General features: G+C 44.3%; 1 protein-coding gene and 1 long non-coding RNA gene across 11 annotated transcripts in view; one reads left to right on the plus strand and one right to left on the minus strand.

Moving 5' to 3' along the window:
* On the minus strand, positions 1–24,151 carry LOC125618529. Its single transcript, XR_007349876.1, has 3 exons — positions 23,996–24,151; positions 13,882–13,888; positions 1–13 (listed from the first exon to the last, which is right to left on the minus strand). It is a non-coding gene; the product is annotated as an uncharacterized LOC125618529 (long non-coding RNA).
* The window catches only part of Ankrd6 (ankyrin repeat domain 6), a 189,341-nt gene that overhangs the window by 152,220 nt on the left and 12,739 nt on the right, over positions 1–24,382 (plus strand). For 4 of the 10 annotated variants that reach the window (XM_048808567.1, XM_048808659.1, XM_048808609.1 and 1 more), the window contains exons 3-10: positions 1,342–1,440; positions 8,691–8,789; positions 9,452–9,550; positions 14,759–14,857; positions 16,173–16,271; positions 18,357–18,455; positions 19,850–19,927; positions 24,046–24,150. In XM_048808567.1, the coding sequence (XP_048664524.1) occupies positions 1,342–1,440; positions 8,691–8,789; positions 9,452–9,550; positions 14,759–14,857; positions 16,173–16,271; positions 18,357–18,455; positions 19,850–19,927; positions 24,046–24,150 (777 nt within the window). Of the gene's footprint in view, positions 1–1,341; positions 1,441–3,884; positions 4,224–8,690; positions 8,790–9,451; positions 9,551–13,986; positions 14,157–14,758; positions 14,858–16,172; positions 16,272–18,356; positions 18,456–19,849; positions 19,928–24,045; positions 24,151–24,382 lie in introns of those variants that run through there. The other 6 variants (XM_048808475.1, XM_048808713.1, XM_048808742.1 and 3 more) reach the window with 6 other exon arrangements.

Below are 24,382 nucleotides of genomic sequence, written 5' to 3' on the forward strand. Positions count from 1 at the left end.
AGCGAGCTCTGACCTCTTTCCAGTCTCAATCTCGTGCTTTGATTGCATTTCATGGCTAGAAATGAAGATCCTTTATTGTCTGTTATCTGTTTTCCTCCAATGGCTAGTTATCCATTGCAAACTGGTGTTTTATTGAGACCATAAATAGGTTTATCCTGCTAGAATATCAATAAAGGCCTTTGGGTCTTTATCAAGATGCTAAGCAGCACAGAGGCCGTGTGAGACCCATATTCCTCATGGGTGTGTTTTAGCACGGCTGGGGCCATGGCTCATTGATGTTTGACCCTTCCTTCACAGTGAATCCTGAGGGAGAGTTAAGGGGGCATAATGCCTCCTTCAGAGCTTGGAGAAGTAGGAGTGTGACAAGGTCAGTTCTCTGGACAGAAATTAATTTACAATGCAAAGTGTTACTTATTCTGGGTGTTCCCACTGAGGGTGGTAGCCAGGAGCCCAGGTGCTGCTTAGAGCAGTTGAGAGAATGGTCTTCATGATGCATCTGTAGGGCTGAGAAGTGCCTGAGAGCTGAGCTCACAAATATGTTCTGCAAACCCAAGGAAACAACCAGGTGGGTGCTCATTAGTACAACGGAACTGAACTGGAGCTATAGGTGACCATACAAAAAAGTTTCAAAAATGTAATGTTAGACAAGAAAAAATCCTGAGCCACATTGTAAAGTTTACTACCGTGGACATAAGATTTTGAAATAAGTAGATCTGTTTGTGTTATCTTTGGCTATAAACAGTGAAAATATAAAGGCAGAGGGGTGTGAATACCAAATTAGAGGGGAGATCAGATTTGTGAGGCATCCACAAGGAGCATGAGTAGTTTTACTGATGCTTTTTGAAATGGTTGGGGCTATGTGGATTTTAAAATACTTTATTTTTGGATGGCTGAAACATTTTACAATCTGTTTTTAAAGGGAGGAAGAGTCTTTCCTGATCAGTTTGTTCCGTTTTTGTTTTAAGGAGTTACGGGATTTTCCTAGGGCTGACTAGCTTGGCAGTTCCTGTTTCTCACCTCTGGCCCTGGTCTAATTGATCATTGCCACTTCATCATCCCATAATATTAGTATTTAGTGGGAAAATGAGAAGATATGAGACTCTTTCTCATTTTGCTGCTTACAAGTGGGAAGTAGAAATTACACACTAAAGGAAATTATCATGTATTGATAATTGATTATGATGCCAATAGCCAGAGTTAACTGAGACAACTTGAGATCTGGGTAAATTAGTAATTTTCTGCCAAATCAAAGGGGCAAAAAATTTCCCCTGTCCCTACCCTGAAGAGAGCAAGCAGTTTTGCTATCTTGTTCTAAAATCAGTGTTTGCTTTGTGTTAACAGCATGGCCGGACCCCCCTGCATCTTGCTGCCAATAAGGGCCATCTTTCTGTGGTCCAGATCTTGCTGAAGGCTGGCTGTGACCTTGATGTCCAGGATGATGTGAGTAGAAGCCATCATTCTATGGAATGGGTTAGCAGGGGAGCTTATCTGCTGTGTTAGCTTTTTGTTGCTATGACAAAATACTTAGAAAAACAGCCTAAGGGAGGAAAGATTTTTATTTTTTGGCTCATGGTTTCAGAGTCCACAATTGACCAGATCCATTGCTTTGGGCCTGAGGTGAGCCAGAGCATCTTAGTGGAAGGGAAAATCTCAGGTTATGTCAGCTGGGATCAAGGAAGGGGCCAGGGAGAAGATATAGCCTTCTAAGGCATACACCCAGTGACCCACCTTCTTCAATGAAGCCCCTTCTTCTATAGTTTCTGCAGCCTCCCAATAATACCATCAAATTACTAATTCATCAATGGATGAATCCACTGATGAGGTTAAAGCCCTCATGGTCCAATTACTTCACGCCAAACCCCACCTCTGAACTTTGCTGTTCTGGGGACAAAGCCTTCAACACATGAGACTTTGGGGATCTAGATTCCAGATCCAAATCGCAACTTTTGCCAAGAAGTTCATAGTACAAATGTGGGCAGCTATGAGGTGAGAGGGAAGAAGATGCTCTCCCAACACTTTCAGCTCCATCTCAGTCCTGTTGTGGCAAGAACTTCCTCAGAAGCACTTGTTCTGAGGTCCATTCTCAGTAGGAAGTTGGAGGTTGGGAGTGTGGGATGGTTCATTTTCTATTAGCTTTCAAGTGCAGAGCCTTGAAGGCCTTTTGCCTGTGTCCTGCCTTCACACAAAGGAGCATTCACACCCCAGTGAGTGCGGGCAAGGCCTGCTGGAGATGCGTATCACTGACCACAAATTTACCACTAGAGAAAAGGTAGGGCTTAAAAACTTAATTTCTTCTTTTTCTCACTTTGATTTCTGTTAGTTGATATATATATTTAGTCGGCAAGGACCTATTTAAGGGGGGAAAATGACATAGATCTCACAGAATTCAAGAAAAGGCTTCTAGTAAGAGTTTACTCTGGCGCTCTGCTATTTTTGAAACATGACCACATCTCAGTCTTCCATTCAAATGATTGAGAAAAGGACTCAGATTGGCTTCTCTGGGGTCACCTGTCAATTCCTGAGCCAATGAACAGAGGGTGGGATGGGATTACAAGCACATAGGGTTGTCCTATTCGGTCTTTGCAGAAGGTGAATTCTCTAAGAAAGAATTGTCTAAATGATTCTCCAATGAGTTATTAGAAAAAGGTTTTATGATATGTAATCAAACTATTTTTAGAAATTGTTTCAATTCTTAATTCATGTGGTAGAACTCTAAGAAATAAGAAATTTGTGAGCAACAGAGAATCTTAGAGAGTTTTCCCTTATCCTAACCTCTTCTGGAATTACCTTAAATAACTGGCAAGAAGGTGTAATTCAAATTTCAGGCCCTCAGCTATGCAAGGTATGTGCTAGGGTTTACTAAAGTGATTCATGTTTTCCTTAGTCTCTGTGCAGTGTCCTAAAACTTGGCAAATGTGTTTCCAAATGAGAAAGGACACTATTTGCAAAGAAATAACTGAATATGGCATTGTTTTATGCATGAGCAGCAGGCCATCTTGTGTGTCTCATAAATTTCCAGTTACATCTGGAGACTTGGATCATCAAGAATGTTATTTTCAGAAAATGCCAATTTAGCTTTAAGTTGTTGATTTTTACCTTGAGACACAGTACTTTATTTTAAACATTGTAACCAACATAACATTCCTGACTCTCATCATCTCCTTAGATGACAGGAGGAAAATACAGGGACAGGGAGGAGATGCTGACCACATAAAACCCAGGTGGGGCCTTGAGTTGCTGGTATAAACATGTTGGGATCATCTAGTCTTTTTGCTTAATTAAAGCCCTTGCTCACCACGGTGTCAAAGCCTCGTTGCCAGGTATGCTAACCCATCCCCACAGGATACTCCTCTGAGGAACACTGTGTCCTCATGCAGCAAAAGACATGCTAATTTCCTAGAACTGCTGCTATTTCTATCAGGCAAGGTACGAGGTAAAACAGGCAGGAGTTCTTACAGAGTAGCCAAGGTGAGACAAGTCAGCAGAAAGCCAGCTCTGCTTTGAGACAGGAACATCCTCTTTTATTTATTGGAATTATTCTCTCACATCTTTTCCCTTTCCTAGACAAAGCACACTTTGTTTCTCCCACATAACTCAAAACATAACACAAGAATAGTAATGTGGAAAAAAAACACAGATGGGTATGGAGAAGGCAGAATTGACCTCCACGGGTCTGGAAGTCCTGCATTTGCTGGTCACTGTATAATCCGTGTCTGTCTGCTGTGTATATACCATGTCACCATGTCTGGTGATGATCAGCCTTGAAATCTAAGCAAGAATTTGAAGAAATTTCTTGTTTAAAGAAGCTGGGAGATTAATTACTGGAGTAAATCACTTCAGAAGTTACCTATAGAAATGTTTACTCCTTACCTCATATTCTACAGATACTGATCTTTATGGCATAGTAAGGACTGAGAATTAGTTGAAGAATGACCTCCAGTGGCCTGGAGTGGGATTATTATGAATTTCAACCTGTGGAAAACAGTTCTTTAGAATATGCAACACCAGAAGCAAATTCGCTCATCTTTCCCAACAATGCTGTCAACCCTCAGCGGAGTTCTAACGCCATCTCTGATTGGTCAATGAGTAATCACACCATCCCCACCTCAGAAATAGTCCAGGACCCTATGGCCACAGTAAATGACATGAAGGAAGAAAAAAATAAGAAAAACCTGAGAAGAAAGGCTAGGAAGAACCCTAGAAGATCAGAGAGAGAGAAAGAGGTCAGAGGCTTGCTTTATACACCTACCTGGCTTTGAGCTTCCTTGCAACATGTCTGCTCTTTCCACCTGGGGCTTCCTCCCGAAGAGGGGCACATTCCACCCTTGCATGACTGGTGTTTCCTCCATGAGTTTCTCTTTGGAATACTAACTGGTTTTCACCACGTAGGAGAGAAAAATAAAGTATTTCAAAACAAAGATTTAGACCTGAGAGCTTCGGAGCCCCTGAAGTGAGAAGCATTGATGTCTCAAAAAAAATTGGGGGCTGGTGGTTTGTTCTTTGGCAAATGGGTCAGTGTGTTCCGCCCCAAAGTGCCAAACTGTGAGGTTGCTGGCTCTTCAAGTTTCTGGCTGCAGCATCTTCCCTTTACTTCTCTGCAGTTAATCATTCAAGAGACGCATCTTGGGTGCCCACGGTGGCCAGGATGCCACACTGAGTACTTAGCTTACACAACGAGGCAGTCCCAACCTCACAGAGGTACCTGGTCTTTTTTGAGATTCAGCCTAAGGTTAATTGGCTTCACAGGTTGGAAGCCCCTGGGGTAAATGCAAAGAGCCTTGCCCATTTGCATTCTGGTCTAACCATGCTATCTTGAATTAGCTAGTTAACCTAGGTGAGACTTATCAGAGTATGAGAGAATTAGATGCCATCTACTTGATATGTAGTAGGAATCAAATACTCACTGTCTAAATGATTTGGGGAAAGCTATCTTTCCCCAGCATTTTGGTTTCAGTTTCAGAATTTTGTGATTGATCTAGATGGGATAGAAATAATCCTTATGTCAGAGTTGCTTCAGTCCAGCTGGGAGTGGTGTAACTCCAGTGGCTTGGGAGGCTGAGGCAGGAAAATTGCAAGTTCAAAGCCAGCCTCAGCAACATTGCAAGGACCTAATGAACTTGGCAAGACCTGTCTCAAAAAATGAATAAAAAAGAGCTGGGGGTATGGCTTAGTGATTGAGTGCCCCTGGATTCAATCCCTGGTGCCAAAAAAAAAATTTTTTTTTCCTTGGATTCATCAGTATGTAGGCCACGACTTTTCTTGTGTCATGTTTAAAAGAACAAAAGTTTCAACAGTAAATTTTAATTTTGTAGGAGCCAAGAATCAGTTCACAGGTAACTGATCTTTTTTTGACTGAGGGTTTCAGGGTATTAAATTGTGTTATGTTCTGGGGAGAGTATTTTCAAGGTGACAGCCCGAGGCAGCCCTTTGTTCATGTGTCTTGTCTCAGAGCCTTTCTCGTCTTGCTAACTTCAGAGTGGCCGCTGTTAAAAGCTGGAGGAAGTATATTGCTCAGCCCTCCTGGACCATTCCAGATGGTGTAAGCAAAACCAATTGTCCAGCCAAGGACAGATACTGGGGAGAGGGCTGTAGCCTGTACAGCAGTGTTTATCTGACCACGGAAACAGGAATCCAGGCTCTGCGTGGGTCTCTGTTGGGGAGGAGAAAGCTGCGGGGTTCGGGGGGCTTGTTGCCTGGAGACAGGTAGTGAGTATAGCTGAAAAGTCTTACAGGGAAAGGGACAGGCAGGAGCCACCTGTGCCAGCCAGTTTGCATCAATTCGTGTTCAGTAGTTAGAGCTCTTCGGGTCTTGATTCATCTGAAAATTTACTCCGAAGGACTACCAAAAAAGTTAGATTTAGCTGCTAGCACTGAATGAGAGATTCACAAAGGAAAGTTGTCCTGAGGGAAGCAAATACATTTGGTCAACAATGAAGGCCAGTAATAAATAATGGTGCTACTCTGGCTCCAAAGCTGCCTCAGCTCATGATTTAGTGGGCAGGTATGAGATGTGATGAAACATTCAACCTGGACCATGACCTAGGTCAGATGGCGCCCTGACCACTGAAGGCTCTTCTTGTGATCATTTGCATGCAAGAGTGACTGACACAAGCTGTGTGTTCAGGGCTTGTTGCTTATGCTTTATGCATGGCATGAACAGAACAGTAAGTTTTATTTTGTAAAGAGTTTTTTTTTTTTTTTTTTTAAGGGTAGTATCCTTGGCTAGGTAGAGTGTAGTTGTCATGGTATTAAAAGGCCTCTAGAAATTTGGAAAGCTGACCAAGGTAACACTACCCTACCCTGAAAGAATGGGCTGCTATCTCATAGTCATGCTGAGGACAGAGCACCATCTTTCTCCTCAAATAGGTCAATACTAATAAGTCACACCTGAGCCTAATTTTGGGAAAATTCCTCTTTTCTGATAGGAAAATGGAAAGTCTTAGAAATTCTTATGAATTTTTTTTTGTTTTTGGTACCGGGGATTGAACTCGGGGGCACTCGACCACTGAGCCACATCCCCAGCCCTTTTTTTGTATTTTATTTAGAGACAGGGTCTCACAGAATTGCTTAGCGCCTCACTTTTGCTGAGGCTGGCTTTGAACTCATGATCCTCCTGCCTCAGCCTCTCGAGCCTCTGGGATTATAGGAGTGAGCCACTGTGCCCGGCATCTTATGGAATTTTTAAAAGTTAAGACTTGGACAGTAGCTCCTATGATGAGTTGTTAGGCATCAAGTTTTCTTCCTCCAGAAGTGCTTCCCAAGATGTTTGAAATGGACACTGTAATGTCACACCTCTTGCCACTACTGATCTTGCCATTACTGATCCCGTGGCCACATTCTCCTTTTAACCGCATTGGTATATAGAAAGAGTTCTCTTTGAAAAAGTGGACTGGAAAAGTGGACAAGAAAACCAGTCTAAACCTAATTTATAGTGGAATATTAGCTTAGGAGGCCAAGCAGAGGGTCATTGACGTTAGTGCTGAGGGCAGTGGATGCAGTTGTGGTAATGTGACTAGATGTCCTGACTCCATCCCTCGTGACATCCCTTAAGTGTACAGATAAACTGTAGGATGAAATTCGGAGGGCTGGGATTGTAGCTCAGTGGCAAATCGCTTGCCTCACATGTGTGAGGCACTGGGTTCAATCCTCAGCACCACATAAAAATAAACAAAGATATTGTGTCCATCTAAAAACTAAAAAAAANGTAAGAAATAAAATAAGAATTACTTCCCCTTGGGGATTTTTAAAAGGAGACTTTAATTTTAAGAAAGCAAATTTTGACTATTGAATAGGATTTTTTAAAATCATGATAAAATCATATAACAAAATTCCCAGTCATAACCATTTAAATGGCAGAGGTATTAAGTGGCATTACATACGTTCACAATTTTGTGCATCTTCAGAACTTTTTTGAATTAAATAATCTTAATGTGTGTAAATCCAGGGAGTTTAGTAAATTGAATTGGTATTTCATTAAGGCTATTTATAGTTGTGCATTCGTCTTTTGAGAAATCTCTCATCTTTTGGGGGGAACTGAGAATCCAAGCTATATCCCCAGCCCTCTTTTGAGACAGGGTTTCACTGAGTTGCAGAGGCTGGCCCCATACTTGTGGTCCTCCTGCTTCAGCATGCTGAAGATTATAACTGTGACTGCACCCGGTTGTTACCTATCTCATAACAATCTTTCATGCCTTTCTTGGGCTAAGGTCCAGGGATGTCCTGGGAGTGTACCATATCATATAATCCATAAAAGGAGGAGAAGGACCTTGGGGATCGTCAGGCCTCACCTTTAGCAAGTGGAGATCTAGTGAAATGACAGGTCTCCCAAGGACATACACCACCTGGGTCTCACAGTCCCTTTGCCCTGTGCCTAGTGTTCCTTTTTATCAGGAAATCTCCCTGCTGTTCACCCATCTCACCTTTTGAGATCAATTCTAGACCACAGGCTTCACTTGATTTGCCCTGACTTCTTGAGTGTGTGTCATAAATAAGATGTACTCTTAGAGACTCAGAACTGTCATGCTACAGTCTTGATCTTCTTACCTCTGGGTGTGTTTCATCCTTCTCTCCACTGCCACTGGGGAAGAGTCAAGTTCCCTTCGGCGCCTGAAGGAGAAAACTGGTTGGCAATCCCAGGAATCTGATGGCAGAGAAGGATCAGAATGCAGCATAAATCAATGAGGATGCAGTGCTACTAACTGACCTAGCCAGAACGATTGCTCTGTAAGCCAGGCATCCTGACCTCATCACTCTGGACATCCCTTAAATTGTACAGATAAACCGTGGGATGAAATTGAGACGTGGACAGTCCTATTATATACCAAGGATATTGGTGGGGGTGAAGACTGGGTGTGTTTGGTTTAATGGCACAGCACACCACACACAGCCCAGCTCCCAGACTTGCTCCTCACACGTGACATCCCTTGGGGTGGCAGGAGCGGGCCTCATTCTGAAGTTAATCTGGGGCTGAGGGTTGCTATTGGCTTATGGTCTCCTTGAATTTATGAACAAAATTGCTCTGCCAGTGTGCATTGTCTACTAACAGGACCTCAAAGCTCTCCTTGCCTGTGGTGATGAGCCCTTCTGCAAGTAGCCAGCCTGCTCCTTGTGGGGGTGGGAGGTGTCTGAGTGGAAGAGTGAGTGGTGCTAGGCAAGCTGACTGCTGTTCCTGCCTCCACGTCACTCTGCAGGGGGACCAGACCGCCTTACACCGGGCCACGGTGGTGGGGAACACCGAGATCATCGCAGCACTCATCCAGGAGGGATGTGCCCTGGACAGACAAGACAAGGTAAGGGGGACATGCCTATCACTCACTGTTTCCTTGGTGTCTGCTCATTTGTTTATGCCCCTGAGGCTTTCAGAATAAACTAGATGACATTACATTTTGGTGAAAAAGTGTGTGTGTGTGTGGGGGGGGTTAACCTATCAGGCCCCTGGAACTTGTGAAACTGAACTCTCCTTTTCTGTTTTTGCAGAATTCCCTGTGGTGTCAGGGGCAGTGGGGGGCTGGAGTAGGAAAGGGCAGTGAGCCTTCCTGACGGTGTTGGTGTTGTTTTCTATCAGGAGCTATGGATGGGCCCTGGAGCCTTTCTCAACATAAGATTCCCAGAGAGGCTTAAATCCTAATGCCTAATGTGTCTGTGTACATCACAAATTCATTTTTATTTATTCATTGGATAGCTTTTATGCTTTTTTTTTTTTTTTTGGTTATCTCCCTGTGCTGGGATCAAATCTCATGCATGCTAAACAAGTGCTCTATCTCAGCTAACTATTCTAGGAGAATGGAGAGACTGGCCATTCAGATCATTTTCTTTGTGTTGTGTGACTCAGATGAGGCATCCCAGTTGAAGAAAACCTGTGGTGTACTGTGAAAATCTACTGTGATATATTGATGGTAATGAGAACAATTAAGTCTTGGGTAATGTGCCGTTTCCCCTGTGTGTACCTTAGGATGGGAATACAGCCCTGCATGAAGCATCCTGGCATGGTTTCAGCCAGTCAGCCAAGCTGCTTGTTAAAGCAGGAGCCAATGTGCTTGCCAGGAACAAGGTGAGGCCCAGCAGGTGCTAGGACTCCTCATTCACAGGTGAGGGTGTGCCGCAGCCCGGCTGGCTGGGCAAAATAAGCGGAGGGTGACGAACAACTTGTGTACGTTGATACAGCAGGAGTGGAAGCCGTTTATTTTGCCGCAGCCGGACTGCGGCAAGGGTGGCTGTGGGTTTCCCTCCTTGTAGGAATCTCCTCTCAGCAGAGTGAGAGCTCAGAGGTGTATAGAGAACCTGAAGTTTCATTTGCAGAGAAGGGTGAAAGTGGATAGATATTCCTGGTCAGGATCAAGTTCCCCATCAGTGCTGAAATGCTGCTGATGTGAGACTCCCGAGTGCTGCTGGGAACCTGCATCAGGTCACTGTCCCCAGCATTGACACTATTGTAAAAGGACAACCCTCAGTTGACATTAAAAATGTTAGCAAGGAACTGTGAAATGCCAATACCCAATAGTAGCAAGAATGTGGAGAAGTGGGCTGGTAAGGGGGTTCACTCAGGTACTACTAGGGAAGTGAGATGGGAACAGCCACCTTTAAGAGGCAAACTGGCAAAAATCAAGAGTCTTAAAAGTGGTTCTGCCTTTTTACCGAGTAACTGCCTCCCTAGGACTCTATTCTCAAAATCAATAACATATGGTTAGTAAAAATTTACCCTTAATGATGTTTGACAGCAATAATTGTAATGTAAAAAATGTGGGGCAAAGGATTTAAAAGTCACTATTCACTCATATAGTGAACACATTTAATATAATTAAAATCAATTTTGAAAATAATGGTCTTGAGTTATGGAAGAACATAATGGGTATGAAATCATTTACTTATCTCAATGCTTAACATAAATTTATATTAAACACTGTCTTAAAGGGTATCACCAAATTAACAGTTTTACCCGTGGGAATGGAGAATTTCTATATTTGTTTTTGTTTATACCTTTCCTAAGATTTCCAAAATGCACTGATTATTCCTTGAGAAAAGAGGCATATTTTATTTTAAAAATAAAAAGCATTGTCAGTCCTCTTGGGATATTTGCAGTGTGGTGAGGAGGACTTGTAAAACGGCTGGCCCTCTTTTCTGTCCTTAGAGGGTTGGGCTGGGTGTGTGACAAGGATTTGAAGGGCTGGAGGATTACCCATAATGCACCTGTACAGTCAACATCATGGGGAGGTGGCTTTACCTGGTAGTAGTGGAATAATGAATCTGGTGTGCTAGAATGGGACCAGGTGACAGCAGCATGGTGATCATGGGCAGCAGCTCGAAGTCTCCCTTAAACAGTATATGTACAAACACATGGCAAAATAGGATCTGAGACCCGATATCTGTAGCCTAAGACCCCTTTGCACACATCTCCATGCAAGATCTTCAAAAGCAATGTCAGATAAAAGGTCTAATATTAGCCAACCTTTCGGAGATATACTCTAATGACTTCTCTGGGTTTCGCCTGCTGAGGAAATAGAAAACCAGAAGGCTTCAGAGACCATAACCCATGCAGGGAGTGTAAGAACCTGCCCTGGTGGCTTGGACCTCCTTTGAAATCTCTGGCTATCACTGCTTTTCTCTTGGTTTATTACAGTGTGGTGAAGCAAGCCATTTCTGTCCTCGTGGAGACAGGGACTGAGTCATGGTGCTCATCTCCCCTCTCTGGTTACTCATCCAGTCTTAGGCTGTTTTCTTTATCTATTCTGTCCCTTTCTCTTCACATTCATGAAGTGTTCCTAATTTATTTCAGAAGCCTCAAAACAAATCGACTAGCTCAGGGCTGTGTCTTCTGTATCTAGCTCTTCCTCAGAAACCTCCCAGTGAAGCCTTCCAGCCTGCTCCCCTCCTGAGGTTTTCCCAGAATGCATCTCCTGTGCTCACAGTGGGCTTGCTCTTTCCATTGCCTGACCCTCAGGAGTGGCCCACCCCTCATCTGTGCCCACAGATGCCAACCCAGGCACTTAGACCTCTCCCCTTGCAGGCCCACCATGCTGTCTCCTGCAGCTCTCCCTTGGCACTCACTGTACACAGCTTTGTGCAGCTCTTTTCTAGTTAGATATTTCTCATGAATCCTTCATGGGCCAATAGCTTGAGGGACAACAGCAGCTGTGCATGGCAATATCATCAATAATGCTTGACTCACCATTTTTCAGGGTTATGCATGGTCTGGAACATGAGTTGGTGTGTAATCACATCTCCTTTTTATAACAACTTTGAGAAGTAGTGGTCCTTGTTTATGAGTGAGCTTAGGTTGGAAGTCAAGGGAGTCCTTGATTAAAACACATTTAGGGCCATAATCCAGCCCAGGTCTGTCTGCTTCAGCACACTGCCTCCCCCCAAAATACTGTGGAAAGCCCCAAGTTCTCTCTCAAGATAAGTGGCAGAGGCTTCGGAAGCACCTCTAGGATAACTCATGCTATCCCAGAGAGAAATTTTTATAATCTGCAGCCGACAATCTCTGGGGAAGCTTCTAGAAAGATCCTTCTTATTCAGCAAATACAGCAGCCCCTGTCTGGGAAGCCGGCATTCCTTACCCAGAGTGACAGAAAATGTCTACTACACATGCCTTCTATAGGCCCATTTTTAAAGTTTCAGATTTTAAGGTAGAATTTATATACATAAGGTTCACTTTTTTTTAGAAATGAAACCGTGTTCTGAGTTTCGACAAATGCATGCAGTTTAAGATGTAGAATGTTCCCATCATCCCCAACAAAGTTCCTTTTGACTTCTTGGCAACCCCCAACCCCTGCTCCCAAATTCTGGCAACCATAGGCCTGTTTTGCCTTTTTGAAAATGTCATATAAGTGGATATTGAAGCATGCAGCCTTGTGTCTGACTCCTGTCATTTAATGTTTTGAGATTCCTGCATGTTACATGCATGACTCTCCAGTCCTTTTGATTGCTCAGTTGTACTTCACTGTATGGATGTACCACAAATCACTTATACAAACCTACACTGTTTAATTTTCTTGATCCAAAATTTTTTTCCACGTAACGGATATTTTCTTATTTGCAAAATAAGCTTTGGTATGATGCATTTCTAAGAACCATTGGATGTCTTTTACTTCACTAATTTATTCAACATGTATTTAAGTCTGTCATGAGGCCCACAATTTGGAGACAACATGGGAGTATTTAAAATGTGGGCAGATTGCTAAGGTTTTTTAATGGGTTTTGTGCCCATCCACATTCTGTTTGGTCTCCTCTATTCCTAGACATTTTCTTGTTTGAGCAACAGCAAGCCTTTATCCCTCCAATGTGGGGCCAAAGTAACTTCCTGATTTTGTTCATTTCTGAGTTACCTAGGGTTTCCGGTGGGTTTTTCAGTTCTCACTGACAAATTCCAATACAAAATTTCTTTGTTTAAAAATATAAAAGTTGTAAATTCCAAGATCCCCAGTTTCCACCTAAAACCTCAGTACAAAGTCATATGTATTTTTTTCCTATACATACATACCTGTCATAAAGTTTAATTCTAAAGTAGGAACAATAAGAGATTAACAATTATAAATGCTAATAAAATGAAACAATTATAACAATGTACTGTAATAAAAGTCACCTAAAATGTCTGAACTAAAAAAAATAAAATAAAATAAAATAAAATGTGGGCAGATCCTTTAAAGTTGAACTAAGTTAGCAGTGGTTCTCTACCTGGTTGCACATTAGGTTTTCCTAGGGAATTTTCAACAAAAAACAAACCAGGCCTGATGAGAACAACTGTCCCCATTTGCCTAGAATTGATATTTCCCAGAATGTGGGACTTTTCATGCCAGAACTGGGACAGTCCAGGTGTGTCTCATGTCCCCACTCCCCCAGCCAAGTGAATTAGAGTCCCCAGAGGGTTGAAGCTGTGTTTGGGTGTTTTTGTTTTTTTTTTTTAAACTCGGGGGCACTTTACAACTGAGCTACGTCTCGGCCATTATTTTTGAGATAGTCTCACTAAGTTACCCAGGTTGGCCTTGAATTTGTGATCCTTGCTTTAGCCTCCAGTACCTGGTATTACAGGCATGCACACTGTGCCTTCTAACACAGGTGTTTCCTAAAAGCTCTCCCATTGATTCCAATGTGCAGCCAGGGTTTGAGAACCAGCAGTTCCCAAACTCAGGTTTATGATCCTTCATGTTTCTGGAGGTAACAGAAAAAGCTCTACAGGTTGGTTAGTGCCTAGGTTATGAGGGGAGTAAGTGAACACTGACAGTTTTCCTCTATTGATTTGCTCATTCCTTTTTTCAATGGTCAGGAATCTCACATCCTGGAGTTTCAGCAGGCAGTGCTGTGAGCCCAGAGGGGAGGGAAGTAGGTGAGGAAGAAGCAGACAACAGGCAGTAACAGCTAGCAACAGCCAAGCACCCACATGACTGCAGTTCTGAGCCCATGTATTTAACCCCCTGCATGCCACAGGCATGACACTGCTCCTATTGTGCTGTTCTGCTTTCCTTATTTCTGATCTTGTTGCTTTCCCAGGGGTTACCAGCAGCCCTCCAAGACACTATTCCATAGAATCAGAATGTTTTGTTCACATCATGCAGTTCTTTCTGCAAGATTGCTGTGGACATTACTCTGACCCTTGGTTGTCATTGTGATGTGATATGTTGGAGGTAGAGTCCAAAAGCAGCAGGGTCTCTGCCTGTATGGTGAGTGACAGGTGCAACGATGTTGTCTGTTATGTGGGATGGCTTGTTCACAGTTCAAATTTTGATGTTTCAAGAAAAACATAAGAACAGGTGATTTGATAAAGCCCTACAAGTGAAATCTTAATTACCATTAATCTGTACTTTCAGGAAGTGGTTTGGCCTCTTTCCTTCACCACTGGTAGAGTGCTGTGCCCACAGCTAATGCCCACGTTGGGCAGGAAGTCCTCTCTGAGAGGGTGACACCTGGCACACAGGCAGCATTTTATGGTCCCGAAGTGCCTTCCTGAGCACTCTGTGTCCATCCCCACAGCCTCGGGAGGAAGAATCTTGCTCCCTTTCCCAGGCCAAGCATTTCTAGAACCTTACCCAGTGGCTTTCAGCTAGGAAATGGCAGACCCAGGTTTCCTGACAGGACTTGTCTGCCTATTTGGATTCCATGTTAAATGTTCTTGCCCCTGAAACACCCTCACTGGGACCCCCGTCAGGAGGCAGAGAATGCCAGCATCAACCTTTTACCCCCAAGTATTACCCCTCTGCAAGGTGTACAGGTCTGTGCCCCAGTGTTGCTAATGTGTACCCCCTTTTCTCTGCCTCTCTCCAAGGCGGGGAACACGGCTCTGCACCTGGCCTGCCAGAACAGCCACTCCCAGAGCACACGCGTCCTCCTGCTGGGTGGCTCCCGCGCTGACCTCAAAAATAATGTGGGTGAACGAAACCGGCTTCTGTGTGTTCTCTCACTTGTGTCATCTTGAAAAATGACACCCCCCCCCCCCAGTCATAGCTACATGAAAAGATTGAAATGTTTGGGGCCTGTCTGTAAATTACTCATTTTTTTGCTAATTTCCTAAGGGGTCATTTAGGGAATGAGAAGAGGAATCAAAAGACTTGGAAATATTGTTTATTTCCCATCCTTTTTTGCTCCTCGTCTTTAGTTTGTTTTTATCATTTCTTCCAGCATGTGTCTGAGGCAGCCTAAACATTTTAAGAAGGTCTCTGCTCATGTGGAGTGTCATACTATTATTGGCAAATATGGGATGATACCCTAGGGGTAGGTCTGGTAGGTGCTCCTTCCCAACATCTACAAAGGGCAGGTCCTGTTAATTACTGAGGTTCCTTCCCATGAGCCAAAGGGCTAGTGGTTCTTAGAGGAGACCTGATCTGAAAGGTCCCATGAGTGTCCCTCCTCCCTCTGCAGAGAAGTTCTTTCTCTTACAAATCCCATGCCTTAGACATGTTGGCAGGAGAATCTGAAGTTTCTCTCACAAATGGCTGAGATCTCCCTGTGTGAAGCAGACTCATCTGAAACAGAATCATCTGAAGTTTTAGAACCTCAGCATTGAACTTGTCTCCTTCTTAATCCAGGGGGAAAAGTTACAATGAATGGACACTGTTCTCTAGACAGCTAGCGTGGATCATCAGGAGATGCTGCAGAGCATGACAACTTCCTGTCTCTGTGGTGGTTGCCATTTCTCTGGGAGCAGACTTAGATTCTTGCCTACTGAGGGAGAGCTTTCTGGATGCTCTTTTTAACTCCCAGTGACTGCTGGCTCATCAGCAAGGGGTGCAGACAGCAGCAGCCAGGCCACATGGCTCCACTTGGATTATTAGGGTCCTACCAGCCATGAGGGGTCTATGCTGGAAAGGCTCATTTCCAAAGCAAGGCTGTAGGTGGTCTTAATTTGGTTTACTCTGGACCCTTTGGGTTATAGGGTAGGCTGGAGTCCATGGATCCTTATCATCTGCCTTAGCTCTGCCAAAGGTCTCACGGGGAGCAGGCATCCCATCTCACACACATGAAAGCAAACCATATGGTGGTTCGGCCCAGTGAAAATCAGGGCAGCAGACAGGATTGCAAGGGTTGGAGTGGGGCGTTTATGTTGAGTTGCTTATTATTCAGGGTACCATCCCCTAATGAATATATGATGATCTTCCAGCTTTTAAATGATATTTTCTTTTTATGTTTCTCTTTTGTTTTGTAATTGCTGACTGTGCTTAGAGTTTGATTTCTGTCCGCAGGCAGGCGACACCTGTTTGCACGTTGCTGCGCGCTATAATCACTTGTCCATCATTAGGCTCCTCCTCAGTGCTTTCTGTTCTGTCCATGAAAAGAACCAGGTCAGTGCATGTATCCTCTTCATGGCTGTGGCATCCTTCGTACTAGGCTACCTGACACGTGTGTTAGCACAGCCAGGAGCAGAGGCTGCTGGGAGGTGCTGCCCTCTGACCTGCTTGGGACTCCACCAGCACTGGTCTCTGTGTGGTTATCCTATGGAGTCCCACTGGTCTTGCCAATCTGGCCTTTTGGGGAACGCACACCCTTTATCATTCCTGTGCATATCACCACATTTGCATTTTGAATTTTTTTTTTTGAGATCCTGGGGCAGGCTTTGTTTATAGTGAGTTTTGAAAAGGAAACCCACAGGAGTGTGGCTTGGTAAAGAAGGGAGGGAGGGAATCGGGAGACTTTTGACTCCAAGTTTTTCTCCTTATACTGCCACTTTTATTTGAGCAGCTGGAGTCTCTTATTTCTGTAAAGTTGGGTACCTGAACTGTATTGTTGCATACAGTAAGAATTTGAAATGAAGCTGTACTTATGATAGTCTTCCATGGAAATGTGCATGTTTATCATTAGTCATTTGGATAAAATAGTCTTTGATATTTATTGATATCTAAATGATGCATAGTTTGACTTTTCCAAGTTTGGATGCATAAATCTAAAATTTAAAAAACATTAGATTGTGGTTCAGATTAAATATATCCTATAACAGTAGTTTTGACTCTGGCTGCATATGAGAATCAACAGGGGAGTTAAAAATGCCATTCCTGGATCCACTCCAGTTTAGAAGAGCCAAAATCTCGGGCTTGAGGTCCAAGCAATAGTACTTTTTAAAAAAGTTCCTTGTCTGAATATGCAGCCAGGTTGAGAACCACTGACCTAATAAAATAGCTAAGCCTGTCATTCTGTAACCTCCCCAGTGGGTTCTCATCGATCAGATTACCCGTCCACAGCCCCCACCAGGCAGCACTTCTCAAGCTTGGCAGCATTTTACAGCTACCTGCGTGCTTTTAACAATTCCCATGCCCTTGCCCACCATAGACTAAGGAAACCGGGTCTGAGAGTGGAACCCTGGCATCGGTGTGTTTTAAAGCTCTGCTGAGGATTCCAGTATGCAGCCAAGATTGGAAACCACTTCCACAAGCTTCCCCAACACTCACACTGAGTGGCTGTGAAATAAAATAAACATTGTTGCTGCTACTCACAGATGGCTACATTTTCATGCTGTCCATGAAAAAAGCATCAAGGCTCTTTGCCTAATCACCTGGCAGGGGAAGAGAATGAATTATTTCACTTCTCCTATATTTGTCGGGTATATTTCTGTCATTCTGTTTGGAAAATGACAGCATTTGGAATTAACCTAAGTTGCAGTTGTCTTTCTTCCTTTCAAAGTTAATTGTCTAAAACACCTTTTGTGTGTTATTTTTTTAATCTGTACACACATAAAGTTTAATTTTTAAATCAGGCAACCTTTTGTGTTTTATTACAAAACACTTTGTATAAAATATGAACATTTGTAAGCTATATGGTAAGAGGTGGAAAACAACTAGTCTTAATTGAACTTTTCTCAGTGTCTCCACTCGAAGAACACCCTGAATCTGAAGATGGATTTTGTTTTGAGTCCCAGAAGCCCCTTTGAGTTCATGAGGTTGGCTGAGGGTGGGCTGTTACCCCTCCAGTGCTTGCAGAAGTAGTCTTTTTTTTTTTCCCCCCTCAGCTTCTGCTCAGTCCAGCACTCAGAAACCAACTGTTCCTCTGACCTCTAATCCCTGGGCAGAGGCGCAGGACCCAGAGCTCTGGGATGAGAAGCCTGCTGGCCGTGGGCTTCCTGCCCATCATCCTGCCTTGGTGAAGCCTTGGGTCCCATCATTCTTGGCAACCAGCCCACCACTACTTAGCCTCTGCATTTAATCCTGTTCCATGACTCCAGGAAACCCTAGTCAGACATAAATGTGATCTGGGTGCCTAGGCCATTAGTTCTGAGATCTCTTTGAACAGAACCACATGATGCCTTGACAAGGGTCTCATGTGCTCGGGAGGTGAATCTTGGTTTGACCTGGAAACCATCCTAGGCCAGGAAGAATAGCAGGCGGGCCAAGGGCTGGGACCATCAGGTGGAGTCAGCATGCTGTCTGATTTTTCAGGCTGGAGACACAGCCCTTCATGTTGCTGCTGCCCTAAATCACAAGAAGGTGGTTAAACTCTTACTAGAAGCTGGAGCAGATGGAACCATCGTCAATAATGTAAGTCGAGTTGCAACAGTGGTCTCCTGAAGGCTTTCTCATCTCCATCCAGGATGGGGGGTGGGTGTTTCCACTAACCCACAGCAGACCCTGAGGATCCAGCCAGCTCCACTGAAGCTATAGCCCCTGGGGTCCTTGGGGAAGGCTGGAGGGGACCCCAGCACTACACAGCACCAGGAGTGGACAGTCCCTGAGGGCCCTCCTTTACATACCTAGCAGCAGTGAGCACAACTTGGTAGGAAAAGAAGCTCAGAGGTATCCAAATTGGCAAGTGGATGTTACCAAAAGTGAGTGCCAGACCTGTGAGCACCTGTGGCCTCAGGAAGATGGCCTCAGTCATTAGACTAACCAGCCTTGAACTCCCAAATCACTGCTCCTTGTTCCTTCCTTCTTTCTCCATCTCCCCAGGTTCTATAACAGGCACCAGTCAAAGCCATTGTTCTTCCTCGAGGCTAGCCTCCAGTCTCTGCCCTTCCGAGAAGCTCAGAGGGGCCTGGGGTGGGATAGCCGTGTAGGGTTCTGGGCTGTTGACCTGACGAAAGGCTCCTGATCTTTGCTATCTCTGTGTCTAGCTTTCCCTTCCTCTTCCTGCCTTCTCTAGATGGCCCTAGCACCTGCTCTGGCAACCAGCCCACCACTACTTAGCCTCTGCATTTAATCCTGTTCCATGACTCCAGGAAACCCTAGTCAGACATAAATGTGATCTGGGTGCCTAGGCCATTAGTTCTGAGATCTCCACGAACAGAACCACATGATGCCTTGACAAGGGTCTCATGTGCTTGGGAGGTGAATCTTGGTTTGACCTGGAAGCCATCCTAGGCCAGGAAGTATAGCAGACGGGCCAAGGGCTGGGACTGTCAGGTGGAGTTAGCATGATCTGGATGGCACAGCCCTCTCTTCCTGGCTGCCTTCCTCTTCCTTTTCAAAACCACCATTATCCATTCCTGGTTTTGGCTTAATCTTCTGAGACACTATGGCTGACCTGATGTGGCCCTTCACTGTTCTCCAGGGAAAATCTATTGCCAGTGGATTTTATGATCCTTTGTGTTGTTTCCTGACTAGAAATGTTCCTCCTCTATCCTTCTGATTTTGACCTTCCCTCCTCTTTTCCAGGAAGCATTCTCTGGTGGGCGATGCCCTTGACATTTGCCTCCTAAAGCACTTCCTGCTCCCTGGGTCAACACTTGCCTTCTGTCACAGAGAACCCGGTGTTGCTTGGTGCCCTGGGTGATTGGCATGAGGCTGAAGGGCAGGACGGGCTTGTGCATGGCTGTGTTTTGCTGAGCACTTGCAGGGGCTGAGTGTCCCAGTGTGGAGCTGCCACTCCTGGGGAGAGCCACGTGTGGCAGCATTGGTGTCCCTTTCTCACCTGCCTTCCCTGTGCCTTTCCTTAGGCAGGCCAGACTCCGCTGGAGACTGCCCGCTACCACAACAACCCAGAAGTTGCTCTCCTCCTCACTAAAGCTCCCCAGGTAGGATTACAGCACTTTGCCTTGTACTGATGACATGGGGCTGCCAAGTCATTGGGACTTCTCGAGTTGCTGTCCACTAAGCAATACTGCTTATTAGCCAGGCAGTAGGGATCCTTGTGAGCCTCTGGGATGATGAACCAAAGCCTTCAAGTCCAGCCCTTTATACTTGGTGCTATTGTTCCCTGATAGCATGTCATCATCATCACCAGCTTCCTGGACCATAACTTCCCAGCCACCCGGGTTTAAAACACTGCAGGAGAGGACTGCTGGGGCAGATGCCACTGCTGAACAAGTGGGACAGGCCTTTGAAAAGAGGCGGGGTATTTCCCAGAGGAGGGTGGGAGGGAGGGGACCATTCTAGGCACAGCAGTAATCGGCCTGTAGAGACAGTTAAGTATAGTATTCATTCCTTTTTTATTGAATAATGGTATTTTGACCCTTATTCAGAAAATGATGGCTGATATGTTATCATTTGAGTTGAAGTTGACATTATCTAAGTAATAAAGAAATTTAAAAAATTTACAAGCTGGTCATAATTCTTGTACCCTCAAATAACTGTTTCTTTATATTACCCTCCAGAGGCACAGTTTTTCTATAATCAGACTCTCACTGGATGTACCCTTTTATATTTTGCCTTTCACCATAAAAGGATAATACTCTGCAGTCTTCATAATTATAATGGAAACATAATATTCTTTTTTTATTGCTGTGAATATTTTGTTAAGCCATTTCTTGAATGTTGGACATTCAGGTTTTTTTTTCCATATTGGAGCTACTCTCTTATAGTAAACACTGATGGGTTTTCCATCTTTTTCTGGCTAATGTTGCAAGAAGGCAAAATCTCAAGAAGTCAAGATTCTAAACACTACCCTGCTATATACCAGCCTAGTCCAGGGTTTTATGTGGTCTTTATAAGTTTTAAAAACATGTCAAATATGGCTAACAGTTTCTGGAGACTTCTGTCTTTTGCAAAATTGATCACTCTCTTGAGTGTGGAGCTGGTCCTTCTCAGTGGTCTGTGAAGGTCCATTGACTCTTTTTTTTTTTTTTTTGACTCTTAATAATAGGAGTCAGGTGTGAGAAGCTGCTAGAAATGGAATGTCTCATCTCCAGCTTTTTGCAGAGAATCATTAGTGGAATTACATCCATGAATCCTAGTAGAAAAAATGCTGGTCTCCCATGGACCAAAAAGCACAGGTTACCTGCTGCAGTAGTGCACACCTGTAATCCCAGTGGCTTGGGAGGCTGAGACAAGAGGATCGCAAGTTCAAAGCCAGCCTCAGCAATTTAGTGAGGCCCTAAGCAACTCAGTGAGACCCTGTCTCTAAATAAAATACAAAAAAGGTCTGGGGATGTGGCTCAGTGGTTAAGCACCCCTGGGTTCAATCCCAGTACCAAAAACAAACCACAGAGTAGTATATAAATGTCAGAATTCATTGTATGTGTTGGGCATTTCAGCATTTGACGATTTGATGGACCCATCCTCAGCTATACAAAGACCATGGAGCCTGGAGGGGTGGAGAATTCCCCACTCCAAAAGACTGATGTGTCTTTAATCACCTGTCATGTGTCTTCCAGAACCCAAGAGTCTTCACTTATAAGGAGAAAAGCTTCACCATTCCCTGTGAAGCTCTGCTTTTGTGTTTTTGTTTAAAAATGACTTCAGTTTTTCCACATCCACACTGAAGAGCAAGAAAATTGGATGACATGTTATGGAAGTTTATTTCACACATAATTGTACATGCTTAACCTATTCTCAACATAAAGAACTTTAAGATATGCATAGAATTTTATGCATGCCATTCTGTTGAGCTGTGTAGTGACAGAAACAGCCTTACTATTTGTCTTGTCTGCAAAGAGAAGTGTCCCTGCCTTAGTCCCTTATTGGAACATGGATTTTAAGGGCCACAGCGGCACTAAAAGTAGGCTGCTTTCCGAGGCCTCAAGATTGCCATTTCCTGATTCCCATGGACTGGAAAAGATTAATGATGTACCATTTGGTAGATGGTATGGTTCACTGAGAAAGACTGTAAGTCTTGCAAAGTTATTTTCACTGGTTAATGACATGGTAAATGGAGGGAATTTTGTTGATTGTTTTGAGTTTGGATGACCTCTAAGTGTCACTTGTCATATTTGATTGATGGGGTTCACAAATGCCTGGGAAGCGAATTTCAGGCCGATTTTGGCTCTATCTCCTAAGAGGCCACAAACCAGGTGAGCAATCAGAATGAGACTCTTTCATCAGCCTTGACTTTCTACTGAGTCTGAATTTAGAAATGGCTTAGGGCAGTGCTTCTCAGTTTTTGGTCTAAGGACCCTTTTGCATTCTTAAACACTCTGGGCCCAGGATTGAAGATTTCTACCCACTCACAGATCTGCACTCTGTGGAGATACATCCTCTTCCCATGAAGCAATTCTAAGTCAGGTAGGAGGTACCTGGCAGTGACTGGGGCTCCCCTGTATGCCAACCACCTACTTGTTCTTGGTAATGCCAACCACTCTGTTTGAGAGGATAGAGCACCGAAATTACTGGCCTGAAGATCCTTCAGCTGGCTTCTGGTGGAACCTGGACTTGTCCAACCCCACACATACTTGTCTGCCTTCCTTCAGCTGCTCTGCACGGTGAAGGGAAGACCAGATGTCTTCTTTTGGGGGCCACAGCTGGTGTGATGGCTCACAGTTGCAGCTCAATATTTGACTCAAACTGAATATGACTTGTACACAGTTTGGCCAAGGGAAAAATCTGAGCTAGTTTAGGTCTGGTGTGCTAAGGTAGAGAATGACAGTATGACCAGGTACGGTGGCACATGCCTGTAATCCCAGCAGCTTGGGAGGCTGAGACAGGAAAATCGTGAGTTCAGAGCCAGCCTCAGCAACAGCAAGGCACTAAGCAACTCAGTGAGATCCTGTCTCTCATAAAATAGAAAATTGGGCTGTGGATGTGGCTCAGTGGTTGAGTTCCCCTCAGTTTAATCCCTGGTACCCAAAAGAAAAAAAAAAAGAATGACACTATGCCTGGCACAGGGATGCCATATCACACAACTCCAGGTGACACCATTCTTGTCCTCGTTTATGTTATGGAAATCACATTCAGCAAGAGATCAAGCATCACTCTGAGGGTTGGAGAACTCGGGTTTATTTATCCCTGCAGACCCAAAATGAGCTAACATTCTGAAGTTCTGGTCCCTAAGCTGGGGTTACAGGGGGCTCTTTGTAGGATATTTGACATCATTTATTAACCATTACTATAATGGTGGGTTACAATTCTTGGCCTTCATGACCAAGGACCCTGTATAGAAATTTCATGATAAGTAGTTCACAGGGGCAGAACAAAGACAGTAAAACACTTGTGAGTGTTATCATACAGTGTCCTTTCCCATAGGCAGCAGTAACTCAAGATGACTTGAGTTTATCTCCCTAAATCTCTAAGAACTAAGCCTATGAGGTGTAGTTTAGGCAGCAGTTAATTGGCATAGAGACCTAAAATTTATACTAGCAATTAAGTGATATATCTACATTCCTAAAAGGTTTACAAATTAAAAAGAAACTTCACAGGCATCTGTTACATCCCTGGTCTTGAAGCCTGTCAGAGATGTTTATGTATCAAGAGTTAGTTTTCAGGCTTCCTAGAGATAGCTATATACAACCCAACAGATAGGGACCCTTGGTTAATTAGGTTCCCTGAAGAGAGGCTGGCAGAGGAGAGGGGGAGAAATTAATCCTTTCCTTGGGCACTGATTCTTTATCATAATGTTCTTATAACTTCATTTTATAATCCAATCTGGTATCTCCGCCACAGTGTGACATTCCCTGGAGTTAGGCAGTGCACAATTTATACACACCTACTTGGCCATACCTGTTGAGGTTATCATAGAATCTGAGATTTTTGAGGTCAGAGGAAATATCCTACCCTTCTCTGGGTTCCTGTGATGCCCAGCACAGGACCTAGGAGATAGTGGCTCCAGAGGTGCTTGTTTCATGTTTCATGTTTCATGTGAATGCTTGGTGTGTCTCACTAGGCTGTAAGTTCCTCAGGTCAGAGAACCAGGTCAGGGAGAATTCTCACACCTGACGTGTGCACGCCAGTGCTCTGTAACGATTCCATCTGCTTCCTTCAGGTCTTGCGCTTCAGTCGTGGGCGAAGCCTGAGGAAAAGGAGAGAGAGGCTCAAGGAAGAAAGGAGGGCCCAGTCCGTGCCAAGAGATGAGGTGGCCCAAAGCAAGGTTGGGGGTCCCCCTGAGTGGCCCCTTCTGCCAGGTTCACCTCGTGGCTCTCGTGCCTCGGCCTCTCCTTCCCCCTGGGCTCCTCAAACTCTATTGCTCATCTTTCTCCTTTGGGCTCCACGTCCTCCACTCCTCCAAGATATTGATCCTGTGTCTGTATGAAGCCCGTCGCCCATCCAGTGCCCTGCATGGGCATGTTCACTAGCCCATGTGTCTGTCACCTTTGTCCCTG

Source organism: Marmota marmota, unplaced genomic scaffold, assembly GCF_001458135.2.
Source record: "Marmota marmota marmota unplaced genomic scaffold, marMar, whole genome shotgun sequence".
NCBI classification, from domain to species: domain Eukaryota; kingdom Metazoa; phylum Chordata; class Mammalia; order Rodentia; family Sciuridae; genus Marmota; species Marmota marmota.